The sequence below is a fragment of the Giraffa tippelskirchi genome, chromosome X (genome assembly GCF_054371585.1).
Source record: "Giraffa tippelskirchi isolate mGirTip1 chromosome X, T2T-mGirTip1v1.2.pri, whole genome shotgun sequence".
Classification (NCBI taxonomy): domain Eukaryota; kingdom Metazoa; phylum Chordata; class Mammalia; order Artiodactyla; family Giraffidae; genus Giraffa; species Giraffa tippelskirchi.
Genome location: NC_137289.1, coordinates 102,519,309 through 102,541,699, shown reverse-complemented (window position 1 = coordinate 102,541,699; position 22,391 = coordinate 102,519,309). Strand labels below are relative to the sequence as shown.

At 40.2% G+C, this 22,391-nt stretch overlaps 1 protein-coding gene across 3 annotated transcripts in view; it reads left to right on the top strand.

Moving 5' to 3' along the window:
• Positions 1-20,555, top strand: part of LOC145536025 (spindlin-2) — a 46,617-nt gene extending 26,062 nt beyond the window's left edge. The window contains exons 1-3 of one of the 3 annotated variants that reach the window (XM_081564389.1): positions 18,908-18,978; positions 19,610-19,836; positions 20,140-20,405. In XM_081564389.1, coding sequence (XP_081420515.1) covers positions 19,612-19,836; positions 20,140-20,388 — 474 coding nt within the window. In that variant the 5' untranslated portion in view covers positions 18,908-18,978; positions 19,610-19,611 and the 3' untranslated portion in view covers positions 20,389-20,405. Of the gene's footprint in view, positions 1-18,888; positions 18,979-19,609 lie in introns of those variants that run through there. The other 2 variants (XM_081564386.1, XM_081564388.1) reach the window with 2 other exon arrangements.
• The last annotated feature ends 1,836 nt before the right edge of the window (positions 20,556-22,391 follow it).

Below are 22,391 nucleotides of genomic sequence, written 5' to 3'. Positions count from 1 at the left end.
GACACACCTGAAGTGACGTAACCTGCACACACACACGTACACAATCTAGAAGCACCTAAATACATAAAGAAATATTAAAGAAAAAGATACCAACAACAATAAAATAATAGTAGGGGACTTTAATACCCTATGTACATAAACAAATATATATCATCAAGAAAGAAAATCAGTGAGGAAATACTGGCCTTGTACAACATGTTAAATCATGCAACTTTAACAGGTATATACAGAACATTTCATCTAAAATCAACAGAAAGTACTCTTCTAAAGTGCACTTGAAGTACCTTTCAGAAGACATCATATGTTAGGACTCAAATCAAATCTTTTTTTACAATTTTTATAAATTAGTTTTTAGTTAAAGTATCATTGGTCTGTAATAGTATGTGTTTCATGTGTATGTTATATTACTACTTCTGTTTAACATATGGCATATTCACTACCAAAAATTTAGTTTCCATTGGTTACCATACAGTTTTTTTTAAACCCATTTCCTCTTTATTTAAGTATGTGTTTGTTTTTGTTTGGGTGCTTCACTTATTTTGCTTTTGTCTTTGTTTGATTTTTATGTTCCTCATATCAGTGAAATCACTAATTACTTTTCCCATTTGACATATTTCACTTCAAGATCAATTCATGTTGCTGTAAATCTCAATATTTCGTTATTATTCAGTTGTATTCAATATTTCAACATTATTCAATTGTACACATTTACAACACCACTGTCCATTCATTATTTATGGACACATAGGTGCTTTTCATATTTTGGCTATTCTAAATAATGCTGCAAGATGACATGATCCTCTACATAGAAAACCCTAAAGACTCCACCAGAAAATTACTAGATCTAATTAATGAATATAGTAAAGTTGCAGGATATAAAACCAACAAAGAGAAATCCCTTGCATTCCTATACATTAACAATAAGAAAACAGAAAGAGAAATTAAGGAAACAATTCCATTCACCATTGCAACGAAAAGAATAAAATACTTAAGAATATATCTACCTAAAGAAACAAAAGACCTATATATAGAAAACTATAACACACTGGTTCAGAATGGCTGCTATGCAAAAATCTACAAGCAATAAATGCTGGAGAGGGTGTGGAGAAAAGGGAACCCTCTTACACTGCTGGTGGGAATGCAAACTAGTACAGCCACTATGGAAAACAGTGTGGAGATTCCTTAAAAAACTGGGACTAGAACTGCCATATGACCCAGTAATCCCACTGCTGGGCATACACACCGAGGAAACCAGAATTGAAAGAGACGCGTGTACCCCAATGTTCATCGCAGCACTGTTTACAATAGCCAGGACATGGAAGCAACCTAGATGTCCATCAGCAGACGAATGGATAAGGAAGCTGTGGTACATATACACAATGGAATATTAGTCAGTTTTTAATTGAATCAGTTCTATTGAGATGGATGAAACCAGAGCCCATTATACAGAGTGAAGTAAGCCAGAAAGAAAAACACCAATACAGTATACTAATGCATATATATGGATTTGAATGATGGTAATGATAACCCTATAGGCAAGACAGAATAAGAGACACAGATGCATAGAACAGTCTTATGGACTCTGAGGGAGAAGGTGAGGGTGGGACGTTCTGGGAGAATAGCATTGAAACATGTATATTATCATAAGTGAAACAGAACACCATTCCAGGTTCGATGCATGAGACAAATGCTCAGGGCTGGGGCAATGGGATGACCCAGAGGGATGGGATGGGGAGGGAGGGGGGAGGGGGGTTCAGGATGGGGAACACACGTAAACCCATGGCTGATTCATGTCAATGTATGGCAAAAACCACTACAATATTGTAAAGTAATTAGCCCCCAACTAAAATAAATAAATCTATTAAAAAAAAAGAAACATAAAAAAAAAAGAAAACTATAAAACACTGGTGAAAGAAATCAAAGAGGACACAAACAGATGGAGAAATATTCCATGTTCATGGATCGGAAGAATCAACATAGTGAAAATGAGTATATTACCCAAGGCAATCTATAGATTCAATGCAATCCCTATCAAGCTACCAATGGTATTTTTCACAGAACTAGAACAAATCATTTCACAATTTGTATGGAAATATAAAAAACCTCGAATAGCCAAAGCAATCTTGAGGAAGAAGAATGGAACTGAAGGAATCAACCTGCCTGACTTCAGGCTCTACTACAAAGCCAGTCATCAAGACAGTATGGTACTGGCACAAAGACTGAAATATAGATCAATGGAAAAAAATAGAAAGCCCAGAGATAAATCCATGCACCTATGGACACCTTATCTTCAACAAAGGAGGCAAGAATATACAATGGAGAAAAGACAATCTCTTTAACAAGTGGTGCTGGCAAAACTGGGCAACAACTTGCAAAAGAATGAACCTAGAACACTTTCTAACACCATACACAGAAATAGACTCAAAATGGATTAAAGATCTAAACGTAAGACCGAAACTATAAAACTCCTAGAGGAAAACATAGGCAAAACACTCTCTGACATAAATAATAGCAGGATCCTCTATGATCCACCTCCCAGAATATTGGAAATAAAAGCAAAAATAAACAAATGGGACCTAATTAAAATTAAAAGCTTTTGCAAAACAATGGAAACTATAAGCAAATGAAAAGACAGCCTTCACAATGGGAGAAAATTATAGCAAACGAAGCAACTCACAAAGAATTAATCTCAAAAATATACAAGCAACTCATGCAGATCAATTCCAGAAAAATGAGCAACTCAATCAAAAAATGGGCCAAAGAACTAAACAGACATTTCTCCAAAGAAGACATACAGATGGCTAAAAAATACATGAAAAGATGCTCAACATCACTCATTATCAGAGAAATGCAAATCAAAACCACAATAAAGTACCATTTCACACCAGTCAGAATGGCTGCTATCCAAAAGTCTACAAGCAATAAATGCTGGAGAGGGTACGGAGAAAAGGGAACCCTCTTACACTGTTGGTGGGAATGCAAACTAGTACAGCCACTATGGAGAACAGTGTGGAGATGCCTTAAAAAACTGGAAATAGAACTGCCATACGACCCAGCAATCCCACTGCTGAGCATACACAGCGAGGAAACCAGAATTGAAAGAGACACGTGTACCCCAATGTTCATCGCAGCACTGTCTATAATAGCTAGGACATGGAAGCAACCTAGATGTCCCTCAGCAGACGAATGGATAAGAAAGCTGTGGTACATATACACAATGGAATATTACTCAGCCATTAAAAAGAATACATTTGAATCAGTTCTAATGAGGTGGATGAAACTGGAGCCTATTATACAGAGTGAAGTAAGCCAGAAAGAAAAACACCAATACAGTATGCTGCTAAGTCACCTCAGTCATGTCCGACTCTGTGCGACCCCATAGATGGCAGCCCAGCAGGCTCCGCCATCCCTGGGATTCGCCAGGCAAGAACACTGGAGTGGGTTGCCATTTCCTTCTCCAATGCATGAAAGTGAAAAGTGGAAGTGAAGTCGCTCAGTCGTGTCCGACTCTTAGTGACCCCATGGACTGCAGCCTACCAGGCTCCTTCATCCATGGGATTTTCCAGGCAAGAGTACTGGAGTGGGGAGCCATTGCCTTCTCCGCAATACAGTATACTAATGCATATATATGGAATTTAGAAAGATGGTAACAATAACCCTGTATGCGAGACAGCAAAAGAGACACAGATGTATACAACAGTCTTTTGGACTCTGTGGGAGAAGGCGAGGGTGGGATGATATGGTAGAATAGCATTGAAACATGTAAATTATCATATGTGAAACAAATCGCCAGTCCAGGTTTGTTGCATGATACAGGGTGCTCGGGGCTGGTGCACTGGGATGACCCAGAGGGATGGGATGGGGAGGGAGGTGGGAGGGGGGTTCAGGATGGGGAACACATGTACACCCATGGTGGATTCATGTCAATGTAAGGCAAAACCAATACAATATTGTAAAGTAAAATAATAATAATAAATAAAACTGGAAAAAAATTAATAATGCTGCAAAAAAAATCAGGGAGAAATATATCTTTTCAAATAATTGTTTATGTATTCTTTGGATAAATATCAAGAAGCATGATAGCTGGATCATACAGTACCTGGATAGATGTTGTGATCACTCACCTAGAGCTAGATATCCTGGAGTATGAAGTCAAGTGGGCCTTAGGAAGCATCTCTATGAACAAAGCTAGTGGAGGTGATGGAAATACAGCTGAGCTATTTCAAATTCTCAAATATGATGCTGTTAAAGTGCTGCAGGCAATATGCCAACAAATTTGGAAAACTCAACAGTGGCCACAAGATTGGAAAAGGTCAGTTTTCATTCCAGTACAAAATAAAGGCAATGCCAAAAATGTTTAAACTACTGGACAAATGCACTCATTTCACATGCTATCAAGGAAAACCTCAAAATACTTCAAGTTAGGCTTTAATAGTATGTGAACTGAGAACTTCCAGATGTACAAGCTGGATTTTGAAAAGGCAGAGGAACCAAAGATCAAATTGCCAACATCCAGTGAATCATAGAAAATGAAAGAAAATTCCAGAAAAACATTTACTTCTGCTTTATGACTGCACTAAAGCCTTTGGCCGTGAGGATCACAACACTGTGGAAAATTCTTAAAGAAACTGGAATACCAGACCACCTTACCTGTCTCCTGAGAAACCTGTATGCAGGTCAACAAGCAACGGTTAGAACCAGACATGGAACAACCAACTGGTTCCAAATTGGGAAAGGAGTACATCACGGCTCTATATTATCACACTACTTATTTAATTTATATGCAGAGTACATCATGCAAAATGCCGGGCTGGGCCTAACACAAGCTAGAATGAAGATTGCCAGGAAAAGTATCAATAACGTCAGATGTGCAGATAGCACCACCCTTATGGCAGAAAGTTAAGAGGAACTAAAGAGCCTCTAAATGAAGGCAAAAAAGGAGAGTGAAAAAGTTGGCTCAAAACTCAACATTCAAAAAACTTAAAATCATGGTATCCTGTCTCATCACTTCATGGCAAATAAGGAATCAGTGAAAATAGTTCAGTTCAGTCGCTCAGTCGTGTCTGACTCCTTGTGACCCCATGTACTGCAGCACTCCAGGATTCCCTGTTCATCACCAACTCCCAGAGCCTTTTCAAACGTATGTCCTTCGAGTCAGTGATTCCATCCAACCATCTCATCCTCTATCATCCCTTTCTCCTTCTGCTTTCAATCTTTCCCAGCATCAGGGTCTTTTCAAATGAGTCAGTTCTTCTCATCAGGTGGCCATAGTATTGGACCTCCGGCTTCAGCATCAATAATTCCAATGAATATTTAGGACTGATTTCCTTTAGTATTGACTGATTTGATCTACTTGCAGTCCAAGGAACTCTCAAGAGTCTTCTCCAACATCACAGTTCAAAAACATCAATTCTTCAGTGCCCAGCCTTCTTTATGGTCCAACTCTCACATCCATACATGACTATTGGAAAAACCGCAAATTTGACTTAGATGGGCCTTTGTCAGTAAAGTAATGTCTCTGCTTTTCAATATGCTGTCTAAGTTTGTCATAGCTTTTAATCCAAGCAGCAAGTATCTCTTAATTTCATGGCTGCAGTCACCATCCACAGTGATTTTGGAGCTGAATAAAATAAAGTGTGTCACTGTTTCCTTTATTTCCCCATCTATTTGCCATGAAGTGATGAGACTGGATGCCATGATCTTAATTTATTGAAAGTTGAGTTTTAAGCCAGGTTTTTCACTTTCCTCCTTCACTTTCATCAAGAGGCTTTTCAGTTCCTCTTAACTTTCTGCCATAAGGGTGGTGTCATCTGCATATCTGAGGTTATTGATATTTCTCCTGGCTACCTTGATTCCAGCTTGTTCTTCATCAAGCCCCACATTTCACATGATGTACTCTGCATATAAGTTAAATAAGCAAGGTGTCAATATATAGCCTTAACATTCTTCTTTTCCAATTTGGAACCAGTCCATTGTTCCTTGTCCAGTTCTAACTGTTGATTGTTGACTTGCATACAGGTTTCTCAGGAGGCAGTCAAGGTGGTCTGGTTTTCCCATTTCTTTAAGATTTTTCTGCAGTTTGTTGTGATCTACACAGTCAAAGGCTTTAGTGTACGCATTGAAGCAGAAGTAGATGTTTTTTTCTGGAATTCTCTCGCTTTTTCTATGATCCAAAAAGATCTATGATCTTTTACTATCATTGGCAATTTGGTCTCTGGTTCTGCTGCCTTTTCTAAATCCAGCTTGAACATCTGTAAGTTCTCGGTTCATGTACTGTTGAAGCCTAGCTTGGAGAATTTTGAGCATTACTTTGCTAGCGTGTGAGATGAGTGCAATTGTGCAGTCGTTTGAACATTCTTTGGCATTGCCTTTCTTTGGGATTGGAATCAAAACTGACCTTTTCCAGTCCTGTGGCCACTGCTGAGTTTTCCATATTTGCTGGCATATTGAGTGTAACACTTTAATAATATCATCTTTTAGGATCTGAAGTAGGTCAGGTGGAATTCTGTCACCTCCATTAGCTTTGTTCATAGTAATGATTCCAAAGGCCCGCTTGAGTTCACACTCCAGATGTCTGGCTCTAGGTGAGTGATTAGACCCTTGTGGTTATCTGGGTCATTAAGAACTTTTTTGTACAGTTTTTCTGTGTATGCTTGCCATCTCTTCTTAATATCTTCTCCTTCTTTAATGTCCATACAGTTCCTGTAATTTATTGTGCCCATCTTTTTATGAAATATTCCCTTGGTATCTCTAGTTTTCTTGAAGAGATCAAGCCTTTTCAGTTATATTTTTTCCCTCTATTTCTTTGCATTGTTAATTTAAGAAGGCTTTCTTATCTCTCCTACTATTATTTGGAACTAAATTCAGATGGATATATCTTTCCTTTTCTCCCTTGCCTTTCATTTCTCTTCTTTATTCAGATATTTGTAAGGACTACTCAGACAGCCATTTTGCCTTTTTGCATTTCTTTTTCTTGGGGATGGTCTTGATCACTGCCTTCCGTACTATGTCACAAACCTCTGTCCATCATTCTTCAGGCATTCTGTCTATTAGATATAATCCCTTGAATCTATTTGTCATTTCCAATATATAATAGTAAGGGATTTGATTTAGGTCATACCTGAATGGTCTAATGATATTCCCTACTTTCTTCAATTTAAATATGAATTTTGAAATAAGAAGTTCATGATCTGATCCAGTCAGCTCCCAGTCTTGTTTTTGCTGACTGCATAGAGCTTGTCCATTTTTGGCTGTGAAGAATATAATCAATCTGATTTTTTTATTGACCAACTGGTGATGGAAATAGTGACAGATTTTATTTTGTTTGGCTCCAAAATCGCTGCAGACGGTGACTGTAGCCTTGAAAGTAAAAGATGCTTTCTCCTTGGAAGAAAAGCAATGACAAACCTAGACAGCATATTCAAAGCCAGAGACGTTACTTTGCCTACATATTCAAATCTGTGTCCCCCCCCCCCAGTGGTCATGTATGGATATGAGAGCTGGGCGATAAAAAAGGCTGAGCACTGAAGAACTGATGCCTTAAAACTATGGTGCTGGAGAAGACTCTTGAGAGTCTCCTGGATGGAAAGGAGATCAGACAAGTCAATTATAAAGGAAATCAGTTCTGAATATTCATTGGAAGGACTGCTGCTGAAACTGAAGCTCCAATATTTTGGCCACCTGATGCGAAGAACTGACTCATTGTAAAAGACCCTGATGCTGGGAAAGACTGAAGGCAGGAGGAGAAGGGGATGACAGAGGACTAGATGGTTGGATGGCATCAACACTCAATGGACATGAGTTTGAGTTTGAGCAAACCCTCGGAGTCGGTGAAGGACAGGGAATCCTGGAGTGCTGCCGTCCATGAGGTTGCAGAGTCGGACACAAATGAATGACTGAACTGAACTGAACCTGTGAAGCCATCTGGTCCTGGGCTTTTGTTTACTGGAAGATTTTTTTATTACAGTTTCAATTTCCATGCTTGTGATGGGTCTGTTAAGCCTTTCTATTTCTTCCTGGTTCAGTTTTGGTAGGTTATACTTTTCTAGGAATTTGCCCATTTCTTCCACGTTGTCCATTTTATTGGCATATAGATGCTGATAGTAGTCTCTTATGATCTTTTGTATTTCTGTGTTGTATGTTGTGATTTCTCCATTTTCATTTCTAATTTTATTGATTTGATTCTTCTCCCTTTTTTTCTTTGAGTCTGGCTAATGGTTTGCATATTTTGTTTATCTTCTTGAAGAACCTGCTTTTACTTTTGTTGATACTTGCTATAGTCTCCTTTGAATCTTTTTCAATTATTTCTGCTCTGATTTTTATTATTTCCTTCCTTCTACTAACTTTGGGGCTCTTTCTCTTGTTGCTTTAGGTGTAAAGTTAGGTTTATTTGATGTTTCTCTTGTTTCTTGAGGTAGGCTTGTATTTCTATGAACCTCTCTCTTAGCACTGCTTTTACTGAATCCCATAGATTTTGGGTTGTCATGTTCTCATTTTCATTTGTTTCTATGCATATTTTGATTTTTTTTTATTTCTTCAGTAATCTGTTGGCTATTAAGGAGTGTGTTGTTTAGATTCCATATGCTTGTGTGTTTTTTTTATAGTTTTTCTTCCTGTAGTTAACATCTAATTTTACCACATTGTGATCAGAAAAGATGCTTGAAATTATTTCAATGTTTTAAAATTTACCATGGCTAGATTTATGGCCTAGTATGTGATCTATCCTAGGAAATGTTCAGTGTACACTTGAGAAAAAGTTGAAATCCATTGCTTTGGGGTAAAATGCCTTGTAGATATCAATTAGCCCTAATTGGTCCATTGTATCATTTAAAGCTTGCATTTCCTTGCTAGTTTTCTGTTTAGTTGATCTATCCATAGGTGTGAGTGGGGTATTAAAACGTCCCACTGTTATTGTGTTACTGTTAATTTCCCCTTTCATACTCGTTAGCATTTGCTTTACGTATTGAGGTGTCCTTTTGTTGGGTGCATATATATTTATAATTGTTTTATCCTCTTCTTGGATTAATGCTTTGATCATTATGTAGTGTCCTTCTTTGTCTCTTATCATGGTCTTTATTTCAAAGTCTATTTTATCTGATATGAGTAATACGACTCCTGCTTTCTTTTGGTCTCCATTTGCATGAAATATCTTTTCCCAGCCCCTCATTTTCAGTCTGTATGTGTACCTAGGTTTGAGGCGGATCTGTTTTAGACAGCATATATATGGGTCTTGTTTCTGTATCCATTGGCCAGTCTTTGTCTTTTGCTTGGAGAATCTAAACCGTTTACATTTAAGGTAATTATTGATTACTATGATACTATTACCATTTACTTTGTTGTTTTGTTTTTTTTTTTTACTTTTATTTTTATAAACATTTACTGTGTTTCCTGTCTAGAGAAGATCCTTTAGCATTTTTTGAATAGCTGATTTGTAGGTGCTGAATTCTCTCAGCTTTTGCTTGTCTGTAAAGCTTTTGACTACTCCTTCAAATATGAATGAGATCCATGCTGGGTACAGTAATCTTGGTTGTAGGTTTTTCCTATTCACCACACTAAGTATCTCCTGCCATTCCCTTCTGGCCTGAAGAGTTTCTATTGAAAGATTAGATGTTATCTTTATGGAGATCCCCTTGTGTGTTAATTGTTGCTTTTCTCTTGCTGCTTTTAATATTTGATCTTTGTTTTTAACTTTTGTTGGTTTTGCTAATATGTGTCTTTGTGTGTTTTTCCTTGGGTTTCGTGGACTTGGGTGGCTATTTCCTTCCCTATTTTAGGGAAGTTTTTGACTATTATCTCCTCAAGTACTTTCTCCTGCCCTTTCTTTTTGTTTTTTTCTTCTGGGACAACTATGATTTGAATGTTGTAGCATTTAATATGTTCCAGAGGTTTCTGAAATTTTCCTCATTTCTTTTAATTCTTTTTTCTTTTTTTCCTGTCTGCTTCATTTATTTCCACCACTCTTTCTTCCACCTCATTTATCCTCTCTTCTGCCTCAGTTATTCTACTGTGGGTGCTCTACAGAGTGCTTTTAATCTTAGTTATTACGGTGTCCATTATTGATTGCCTCATCTTTATTTCTTCTAGGACCTTGTTAAACATTTCTTGCATCTTCTCAATCCTTGTCTCTAGTCTATTTATCTGTAACTCCATTTTGTTTTCAAGATTTTGGATCATCTTTACTATCATTATTCTGAATTCTTTTTCAGGTAGACTCCCTATCTTCTCCTCTTTTGCTTGGATTGATGGGTTTTTATCATGTTCCTTCACCTGCTGAATATTTCTCTGCCTTTTCATTTTGTTTAGATTGCTGTGTTTGGGTTGCCCTGGAAGTTTGTGGTTCATCTTTATTGTGGAGTTTGCTCCCTGTGGGTGGGAATGGAACCCACTGTCAAGGTTTCCCAGTTGGGGGAGCTTGTGTCTGTATTCTGGTGGGTGGAACTGGAATCTCTTCTCTCTGGAGTGCAATGAAGTGGCCACTAGTGAGTTTTGGGGTGTCTATGGGGTTGGCATGGCTTTGGTCAGCCCATCTTTTCATGTTCAGGGTTGTGTTCCTGTTTCCTGAAGAATTAGCATTGTGTGTCTTACACTGGAACTTGTTGGCCCTTGGGTGGAGCTTTGTTTCAGTGTAGGTGTGGAGATTTTGTGTGAACTCTTGTCTATTAACGTTCCCTGGAGTCAGGAGTTCTCTGATGTTCTAGGGTTCTGGGGTTAAGCCTCCTGCCTTTGGGTTTCAGTCCTTCTCTTTCAGTAACCTCAAGTCTTCTTCATCCATACAGCACAGAAGATAAAACCCCTATGTTAATGTGGAAACAGCTTTCCACAACCAGGAAACCCAGAGAGATTCACAGAGTTATATAAAGAATAGAAGAGGAAGGAGGGAGATAGAGGTGACCAGGAGGAGAAAGCAGAGAGTCAGAAGGAGAGAGAGCAATCAAGCCAGTAATCAAATCCCTAAGGGCTCTCCACAGCCAGGAACACCCAGAGAGATTCACAGAATTATATATAGAAGAGAAGAGGGAAGAATGAGATAGCAGTGACCCAGAGAAGAAAAGGGAGAGTCACAAGGGAAGAGAAAAATAAAGCAAGTAATCAAATTCCTAGGTGAAAATGGATATTGAAGATTAGATTCTTAACGGTACAAAATTGATAACAAACAACAATAAGCTAAGATTACAAACCTAGAATAGAGGTTAGACTTTCAAAAATGCAACACAAAAATGCAAAATAAAAATCAATCAGAAAAATTAAAATATACGGAATTTGTTTTTTAAAAGATGAAAGTGAAAGAGGAGAGTGAAAATGTTGGCTTAAAACTCAACATTCAGAAAACTAAGATCATGGCATCTGGTCCCATCACTTCATGGCAAAGAGATGGGAAACAGTGGAAGACTTTATTTTTTGGGGTTCCAAAATCACTGCAGATGGTGACTGAAGCCATGAAATTAAAAGAGGCTTACTCCTTGGAAGGAAAGTTATGGCCAACCTAGCTGCTGCTGCTAAGTCGCATCAGTTGTGTTCAACTCTGTGCGACCCCATAGACGGCAGCCCACCAGGCTCCTCTGTCCCTGGGATTCTCCAGGCAAGAGTACTGGAGTGGGTTGCCAGTTCCTTCTCCAATGCATGAAAGTAAAAGTGAAAGTGAAGTCACTCAGTCATGTCCGACTCTTCGTGACCCCATGGACTGTAGCTCACCAGGCTCCTCCGTCTGTGGGATTTTCCAGGCAAGAGTACTGGAGTGGGTTGCCATTGACTTCTCCATGACCAATCTAGACAGCATATTAAAAAGCAGAGACATTATTTTGCCAAAAAACATCCATCTAGTCAAGGCTATGGTTTTTCCAGTAGTCATGTATGGATGTGAGAGTTAAACTATAAAGAAAGCTGAGTGCCAAAGAATTGATGCTTTTGAACTGTGGTGTTGGAGAAGACTCTTGACAGTCCCTTGGACTGCAAGGAGATCCAACCAGTCCATCCTAAAGGAAATCATCCCTGAATATTCATTGGAAGGACTGGTTCTGAAGCTGAAGCTCCAATAATTTGGCCACCTGATGCAAAGAGCTGACTCATTTGAAAAGACTCTGATGCTGGGAATGATTTAGGGCAGGAGAAGGGGACTGCAGAGGATGAGATGGTTGGATGGCATCACCCGACTCAATGGACATGAATTTGAGTAAACTCCAGGAGTTGGTGATGGACAAGGAGGCCTGCCATGCTGCAGTCTCATGGGGTCACAAAGAGTCATACAGGACTGAGTGACTGAACTGAACTGAAGGAATGCTATTATTAGCATCTAAAAGACCCATTGAGGGGAAGCAAAGACCACAAATGAAGCTTCCCAAGTCTGTTTTTCCTTATCTGTTCTAAAACTATGGAAGTTCATGTTAATTGCTATACTTTTCTCACCTTTAATTTGACTTTTGTTTTATAGGTACCAATAAATAGCTGTTTACAATGAGAATACTCTAGATGCCCCAATTTGTTAGTTTTTCCAATTTTAAAAAGGGTTCATTATTTCACCTCCAATATAATATATCTCAACAGACATTCAAACCATTAAGATGCAAAAGACTTCCCCATAAGAGAGACAGGAGGATATAACCTAAATAAATCCAGAGTTTTACTCTCAAGTCCAGGTTTTTGAAAACATATACAAAGCGAAACCTAGGAAGATCAGGTAGAACATTCATATCTCAAAGACACAGAGAAATATGACCTTTCCCCAGTAGGCCATTGTTTAAGGTTTCACCAAGCCAGATTTTAATGTTAACTGCGTATGCATTGGAAGAGCCCCTTCAATTTCCAGGGTGAGATTTTCTCCAATTTCCCATCAAATAAACACTTGTAAGTTTTGTACATACATTTACCTAGCTGGGGTGTTGGCAATCTGTCATTCCTTTCGCTTTCATTTTGAAATATTTATTTCTCATTTTTCAATCAGTTTGTCAAGATAAAATAGCTAGTGATGATCTTGTGATGGCCCAGTGTGTGCTGCTTAGGAGCTTAACTTCTCTGGTTTTGCCACAGAGTTGTTCCTTCCATGGGTGCTCAGATCGCAGAATGGCCAATTCTTATGTGTATCCCCAATTAAATGAATGGGTTTCCCTATATGGACAAGCTGCACAACATGAGGTCTTGCCTCCATCACTTCTGCAAGTTTCTCAGTTGTCTGAAAAAGTCATTGCCAGTTAGAAGGAGAGAATCCCTTCTTTGGAGCTTGTTTTTTAAAGACACACTCTATTAAGATATCCAATTGAAGAAAAAATGACAGGCCAATCTCCCCACTAACAACTCACTGTCATCTTACTCAGTGTTTAACAGAGCAATTCTTCCCAGTTTGCAAACTGAGGCTAACTACCCAGTATCCAAACTGAGTCTTCCCAGTGCTTTAACATTGAGGGTCCCCAGCTCTAGTAAATTCTTCCCAGTGCCTTCTACACTGAGGATGTCCTGAATAGTGTCTAGCTCAGCAATCCAGGTAACTCTTCTTGAAACAAAATTTCAAAGATAACCTTTTCCCCTATCAAATAAAACTCAGAATCATCAACAAATACAGGAGATCCAAGAACCAGAAGAGACTCACTCAGATCTGTCTGGACTCCCTATGCAGGCAGATGGGCACAAGTGGTGTCTGCCAGTACCAAGTCTCTGGATCCTCATAGAGTCAGGCAGAGGAAAGGCATCTGCTCTGGGTCCCTTTGTGGTCACCAAAACTGTCAACTTAAAAAATAGTCACAACCTAGAATTTGAGAGCTATGTCTTATTTGGTGGGAAATTTTAGGACTTCAAGTCCAGAAGACTTGAAGTAACCTGAGAAAACTGTTCCAAGGAAGTGGAGGGAAGAGTCAGGTTATACAGAAGTTTGTGACAAGGAGAAGGTAGTCTGAACATCAAAAAATCGTTGTTAATTAGAGAAAACCAGATATTCTAAGTTAAATAATTTAGCCCATTTCTATGTATTGGAAGATGCAAGAATCTGGGCTTACTGAAATCATTCCTTTCATACGTATCTCAGCTATTGAAAGGTTGCTGCTGAACCATGAAAGACACCAGGATTCTTGGCCTCCAGAGGAGAAGAATTCAATCCAGGGCCAGAGACAAGGCTTGATTGCTCAGAGCTTTTGTGTAATAAAATTTTATTCAAATATAAAAGAGATAGAGAAAGCTTCTGACATAGACATCATCAGAAGGGGGCAGAAAGAGTGCCACCCCTCTAGTGTTAGCAAGGGAGTTATATACTTTTTACTTAGTTATTACAATGAATCAAAATACTGTCTGGAGGTTGTTAAGATCTTACTAGACCCACTCCCATAATTTACATTTTAAAATAACAGGATTAGCCAGAAGGTTTTCAGGAAGGAGAAACTGTCCTCAAGCAGGATACATTGTTGTTGTATAATCCTTAGTACAGAGTTTAAACTGAGTTGTTTGTTGTGTAATCATCAGTTTCAGGATTAAAGATAAAAATGTTTTATGTGACTAAGACTAAGGAATGTAGAGGGGGAAAAAAAATGTTTGTCCTTTCCTCCTCCTTGAGAATTCCAGACCCCTCTCTCCTTGGGGACCCCTGGACTTCTTATCAACCTGCCTAGGAATTGACTCTCTCACTATCTGGGGCCAGCATCATACAATTTGATTATTCACATCTTTAATTCCTTGTTCACCATAAGGACTGGCAGCAGCTCATTGCAGCAGCACAATGGCTGCCAGATAGCAGGCATTGTTCTTCCTGGGCTCAGAAATTCTCATTTAGAGGGCCAGAATCGTGGATGGCTGGGATATCCTCGTTTATTGATATGGCAGGAAATACTCTATTTTACAGTATTGACCTGGAGAGAAAAATTACTCAAGGCTCATTGCCAAGGTCACATCCTGTATTATTCTGCTGCCATAAAAAAAAATACCATAGGCTGGGTGGCTTAAATAGCAAAAATGTGTTTGTCACAATTTTAGAGACTGAAAGTCTAAGATCAAGGTGCTTGCAGAAGGCTTCCCATCTTGCTGTGTCCTGAATTGTAGAGACAGAGCACTGGTGGCTCTTTCTCTTCTTATAAGGTCATTAATCCTATTATAAAGGTCCCACCTACATGACTTTACCTAACCCAAATTATCACTTAGAGACCCTATCTCCAAATTTCATCACATCAGGAGTTAGGGCTTAGACATGTGAATTTGGAGGAAAGGGGACACAATTCACTCCATAGCACAACCCATTTCCCAAGCCACACTGGGGTCGGTCAATGTGAGTTCAGATAGAAGAAGAGGTAATATAAATAGCTAGAATAGTGGAGTCAACTAGCCCTGTTTTTTCATGCATTACAGTTAAAAATTATCATCTCAAATATGCAACATTTTCTTTACAGCTTAAACCTAGAGTTATATACACAAAGCCCTGCTCTAGAATGGCCCCCTCTTCAAGGCTCTGTGACTGCTAGCCATTGAGTCATTCACTGCAACAAAAGCTGAGTTATTAGAAGTCTAAGTAGTGTAAAAAATATGCTATCTTTTTTAAATTAGTTTATTTATCTACTTTTTAACTTTACAATATTGTATTTGTTTTGCCGTACATTGACATGAAGGGGAAAATTATGCTATCTTGAATAGTACTTTCCTGCCATAGCGTCATCAATAGGAGTAGCTTTGTAAGAAACCAAATGGTGATTAAAAAAAAGTCCACAAGCTTAGACGCTATGGACTGTAGAACAACAGGCTCCTCTGTCCATGGAATTTCCCAGGCAAGAATACTGAAGTGGGTTGCCATTTCCTTATCCAGGGGATCAATCTTGCATCCTCTTGATTTGGCAAGTGGATTCTTTACTACTGAGCCACCATGGAAGCCCTACTAGTGCTGTCATAAAAAGTACTACAGATTCAGTGACTTAAACAACATACATTTATTTTTTCACAGTTCTGGAGACTATGAGTCCAAGACCAAGGTGTTGGCTGGGTTGATTCTTTTCTGAAACCTCTCTTTTTGGCTTTGGAGACAGTCATATTTTCTATCTTCACATGGTCTGTCTTCCATGTATTCTAATCTCCTGTTCTTATAAAGACACAAGTTATATTACTTTAAAGCCTACCTGGAAATCCCATTGCACTATAAATATCACTGCAAAGACCCTAATTCCAAATACATTCACATTCTGAGGCACTGAGGGTGAAGACTTCTACATCCAAATTTCTAGGGAAAACAATTCAGCCCATAACACTGAACACTTAGAGTAAGCCTAATCTGACATTCATTAGATTATTCAAATAATTACCCAATAAATTACTTCTTTTTAAAATGAGCTTGAGATTGCTTTCCTACTTATATAACACCATAATATTGATGTTTTAAAGAATTATGGGATATTGTAGAAAAAAACTATAAGAAACAAAAAATACAAACAAGATAAAAATAAATTTCACTATGTAGAACTAGAAAAGATCTATAACAAATTGGAATGACACACAAAAATAGTGTGCTATTTTCAGCTTCGAAACTTTAAACTTTTATTGTTATTGTTCAGTTACACAGTTGTGTCCAACTCTTTGTGACCCCATGGACTGTAGAATTCCAGGCTTCCTTGTTCTTCACCATCTCCCGGAGCTTGCTCAAACTCACGTTCATTGAGTGAGTCAGAAAGAGAAAGACAAATAACACGTATTTATGGAATTTAAAAAGATTGTACCTATGATCCAACGTACAGGGCAGCAAAGGAGACACAGTCATAAAGAAGAGACTTTTAGATTCAGTAGAAGGAGAGGATGGGATGATTTGAGGGAATAGCATTGAAACAGGATTTGATATTACTACACTACCTAATGTTAAATGAGCAAAAAGGGACTCTGTACTGGTCCCCAACATTAAAAGTCAAATAAGACTGTTCTTGTTACCACAGTTTTAAAACAGTAGTATCAAATATTGTTGTTGTTTTTTTAATTTTTTCAAAAATAATTAATTTAATTAGAGGATAATTACTTTACAATATTGTGGTGGCTTTTGCCATACTTCAATATGAATCAGCCGTGGGTGCACATGTGCCCCTCCATCCTGAAACCCCCTCTCACTTCCCTCCCCACCCTATCCCTCTGGGTTGTCCCAGAGCACTGGCTTTGAGTGCCCTGCTTCATGTGTTGAAATTGCACTGGTCATCTGTTTTGCATATGGTATTATACATGTTTCAATGCTATTCTCTCAAATCATCCCACCCTCACCTTCTCCCACCTAGTCCAAAAATCTGTTCTTTACATCTGTTTCTTTTTTGCAGCCTTTCATATAGGATCGTCATTACAGTCTTTCTAAATTCCATATATATGCATTAATATACTGTATTGGTGTTTCTCTTTCTGACTTACTTCACTCTGTGATAGGCTTCAGTTTCATCCACCTCATTAGAACTGATTCAAATGTATTATTTTTTATACCTGTGTAATATTCTGTGGTGTATATGTACCACAATTTCCTTATCCATTTGTCTGCCAATGGACATCTAGGTTACTTCCATGTCCTAGCTATTGTAAACAGTGCTGTGATGAACATTGGGGAACATGTGTCTCTTTCAGTTCTGGTTTCTTTGGTGTGTATGCCCAGCAGTGGGATTGCTGGGTCATATGGCAGTTCTATTTCCAGTTTTTTAAGGAATCTCTGCACTATTCTCTACAGTGGCTGGGCCAGTTTGCATTCCTACCAACAGCGTGAGAGGGTTCCCTTTTCTCCACACCTTCTCCAGAATTTATTGTTTGTAGACATTTGGATGATGGCCATTCTGACTAATTTGAAAGAATAGCATTGAAACATAAACATTACCATATGTAAAATAGATGACTAGTGCGAGTTCAATGCATGAAGCAGGGCACCCAAAGCCAGTGTTCTGGGACAACATAGAGAGACAGGCTGGGGAGGGGGTGGGAGGGGATTCAGGATGGGGGAGACACATGTATAACCATGGCCGATTTATGTTCACGTATGGCAAAAAATCATGAAAATATTGAAAACTAATTATACTCCAATTAATATAAATAAATGAATTTTAAAATAAAAGCAATCTAAAAATCTTTTTTTAGTCACACAATGCCTATTCTACTTATTTGGAGCTTTAGCTTCATCATCAGTCCTTCCAATGAATATACAATATTGATTTCCTTTAGGATTGAATGGTTTGATCTCCTAACTCTCAAGAGCTTTCTCCAACACAACAAGATGCTACATCTGCTTTGGAGAAATTCTTATTATATGTATATCTGTGTAGTTGTACACCAAAAATGTCTATGTGTTATGTGATTGAATAGAGGTGTGTATTTAAGATTATGTATCTTTGAAAATGAATATCAGAAATTCATGGAAAAATATATATGCACATAAATATGTGTATGAATATAAAGGATTTCTGTACCCATATATGTTTTGCATGAATTTTGTGTGTCTGAAAAAAATGTTACGAATGTATGGAAAAGGAGGCATTCTAGCGGGGCAGCTAAGGGGTAGAGTTAGAGAGTCTGACATGGTGAAGGTGGGAATTACCTGCAGAGGAAAGGACCACCTATAATTTCCAGAGAGTTAAATTTCGAAGGAGATGAGCAGCTTGGAGTGCCTCCAAGACAAGGGATGATGGCAGCATAGGGTTGAAGAGAAAAGGGGTCACTCTTCATTAAAAAGAAACTAAGATCCCAGTCCTGTACAGAAAGAGGGAGGAAAATAAAATACAGCATCGATAGCACCGGATGGAGGCATATGTCTCAGAGGGGGCTATCACCACCACCAAGGAGGCAGAATACAGCTCTGAAGACACCACTACCTCCTCACCTACCATAGCTCCGCCCTCTTGAACTAGCTCCTCCCTGAATGATCCTCCCCTCCTGCTCTCACAAGCACGCAGCTCATTGACTGCCTATCCTTCTTGCACACAGACTCACCGCAAAGGAAGCTGCGAGGTGTCCGATTTGCACTCGTGAAGCCTGAGATCCGGGCGGTGGACGCCAGGAAAGGAAAGGCCATTGGTGGGCGCCGGGACAGAGAAGGGGGATGGGATGGATTCCTGCCAGAGATAAGGGGTGGAGGCAGGCGCCGGGTGAGGCTAGGGTGGGAAGGGGGAGTGCAATGGGCAATAGGAAAGGGGCATAGCGTTAGAAAGCAGGCAAGACGTTGAAGATGAGCACAGGGGGGCGAGGGCACTGGGGGCCAAGAAAGCGAGCGGAGGTAGACAGGGGGCGTGTGAGTAGCAGACTACTAGGGTGTTCTGAGCAGGACGACAGTGAGTGAGGGCATGTGGGTCAGGGCTGTGGAAGGATAGGGGTTTTGCAGGGGATTCAGAGTGGGCGCCAGTGGCGGTGACGGAGACTGAGGTCTCTGAACAAGGACGTAGTCTTCCCCCTCCTGCAGAGTTCTTAACCCCAGGCAGCACCACTGCCGCTGCCGCTGCCGCTGCCGCTGCCGCCTTTCACCGCAGCCTCAGGGAACCTAGAAGGGAGAGCACTTTCAGGCACACAGCCAGGATTTCCAGTATTATTGCCAGGCTCATGGGGAAATTTTAGGCGCTGGCGCAGGGCACATGGAGACGTCGCTGTCGGCAGAACTTCACCTTATGGCATATTGAATGTTCCTCTCTTATCTTCTCTCCTCCTCTTGCAGACATGAAAACCCCCAACTCACAGGAGGCCGAAGGGCAGCAAACCAGGGCTGTTGCAGGAAAGGCCACTGGGTCTGCAAACATGATGAAGAAAAAGGCTTCCCAAAAGAAGCAGAGAGGCAGACCTTCGTCCCAGCCCCGCAGGAACATTGTGGGCTGCAGAATTTCACACGGATGGAAGGAAGGTGATGAACCCATCACTCAGTGGAAAGGAACTGTTCTGGATCAGGTGCCTATAAATCCTTCTCTTTTTCTGGTGAAATATGATGGCATTGACTGTGTATACGGACTGGAACTTCACAGAGATGAAAGAGTTTTGTCTCTTAAAATTCTTTCTGACAGGGTGGCATCAACTCAAGTCAGTGATGCAAACCTTGCAAATACCATAATTGGTAAAGCTGTGGAACATATGTTTGAGGATGAGCATGGTTCTAAGGATGAATGGAGAGGAATGGTCTTAGCCCAAGCACCGATCATGAAAGCCTGGTTTTATATTACCTATGAGAAAGATCCTGTCTTGTACATGTACCAGCTTCTAGATGATTATAAAGAAGGAGACCTCCGTATCATGCCAGAGTCCAGTGAGTCTCCTCTCACAGAAAGGGAGCCAGGAGGAGTTGTAGATGGCCTGATAGGCAAACATGTGGAATATACCAAAGAAGATGGCTCCAAACGGATCGGAATGGTGATTCACCAAGTGGAAGCCAAACCCTCTGTGTATTTCATCAAGTTTGATGATGATTTCCACATCTATGTCTATGATTTGGTGAAAAAGTCCTAACTGTCAGGATAAACTTTGCCACGTTTGTGAAAACAAATGCGTATTTTGTAGACATGCAAGCTAATGTTATTTTCAGTGTGTTGAAAGCTTTAGGGTCCATGTTGATTAAACATCTTTGCCAGCATAACTATTGTCTTGTTCTAAGAAATACAAATGTATGTGGTCATGACATGCTGTGTGTAAGGAATTTGTCATGTTCAAAGGTTGGGTGTGTTTGGTGGATGGAACATGAAAGGAAGGAGCAGCTGTAAAATTCAGGCTGTGAATAAAGTTCAGCTAGTATCATAATCAGTCAAATAAAAATGGAATAGGACTTGGCTGGTTTGGGCTAGGGAGAGGAGAAGAGAATGAACTAGAGATGGGCTGTGGGTGAAAGGAAAAGGGAAGGAGGCTGCTTAAGAAAGGAGGTGGGAAGGGGCTGGAAATGGAGAGGCTCCTAAGGAGAGGGATGACCTAAGAGTGGGAGGCAGCCAACTGGAAGAGGGTGAAGAATAACAGAGGGAGAGTGAAATCTCGGGGCTGAGGGGAAAACGGACAGGATAAATTGAGTAAAGAGGGACACAAAGACGTTTAGAAGAGGTGCAGAGCAAGGGAGAGAAAGGCAAAGTTGGCAGAGATCTGAGGAGAGGCTAAAAGGGACACTCCAGAAGGGAAGGGACACTGAGGAAGGAGGAATTCTAAGAAGAAAGACTGACAGAGGGAGTGAGAATAGAGAAAAAAGGGTGTGAGGTGTGGAGCCCATGAGAGATGGAAAGACCCAAGGAAACTAGGCCATCTGGCAGTATCCAAGTTGCCCTCCTTAGCTCTGTGCACAAAGGATGTGGCAACAAACAAACCACATGGATTGGAGCTTCCCTAGAGGGGAATTTTGACAGGACTGTCTCAAGAGTTAAGCAGGAGCCAAGTTTAGACTTAAAAGACTTTTATCATATCAGGGACATCATGCCACACCTGCTGAGCAGAGCCCAGCCCTCAGCTTAAACACACTGCATGGTGCTCCATAGCAGGGGGCTGTTGTCAGTTTCCTTGTAGTTTCCAGAGGACCCAGGAGCAAGAAATGTCAGACCTGAAGTTCTCGGTTCACTTCCCCTACACTGAACAAACGACTTTTTCTGGAATGAGTTAGTGGAGTTCTCAGAACATAAGAGATGTGCCACCTTGCATTTGAAAAGCATTTTATCCAGAAAAATGGACACTTGCTTGACCCAGATATTGCACTCATCTCACTGTTCTTCATCCTCCGGGGCTATGCCTTGCCTCCTTACAGAAGAGAAGCAACAGAGGATTGAGCTTAATGTTTCTCTCCAGGGCATAGGGAATTCTTGACTGTCCATGCTTCTCTCAGCCCCCGCCTGAAACCACAGTTATCCCACCCCCGCCTCCCCCCATGACCCCACCACTTGTGCTTCACCAGATGGAGGTCTGCTGCCTCCAGAAACCCCATTCTGGCAACATCCCAACAAAACCAGTGCCTACTGACCCTTCACAGGCACCTCCTGATTAGTCTTGCCCACTTCAAGCACACGGGGAGCTGTGCTGGAAATGTGTGCAGTTCTATTTCCAGGTGAGATAGGTGGCACGGGCAGTTGGGCGGGGAGATGCGACTTTGTATAACTAAGTCCTTCAACTGTATAGTGCCACATAGGTGGTTGGTGAGAAGAGAGTGTGGTAACTCCCAATAAATTCCCTCTGAGGTATGGTGTCCCGATACATGGGTCTTTGTCCTTCTCTCTTTCTTTCCTTCTCCCAGTTTTGCTGTGGGAAAAACTTCAAAACTCTCTCTGGTCTTCCCACTGCACACTCTGCCCTCCAAGAAACAATTCTGGTGTCTCTCTTCTGCCCAATAACTCCAGGCATAGCAGGCAGATGGGGAGGCAGGGAGCTTCCTGGAGTGGAAAGAAGTTGGTAATTCCAGTTCATTCTCTCCACCAAACATGATCTGAAGCTGTTTGCCTCGAGAACTACAGAAGGCAAGCCCACCTCACCAGAGCAGGGATAGGTTT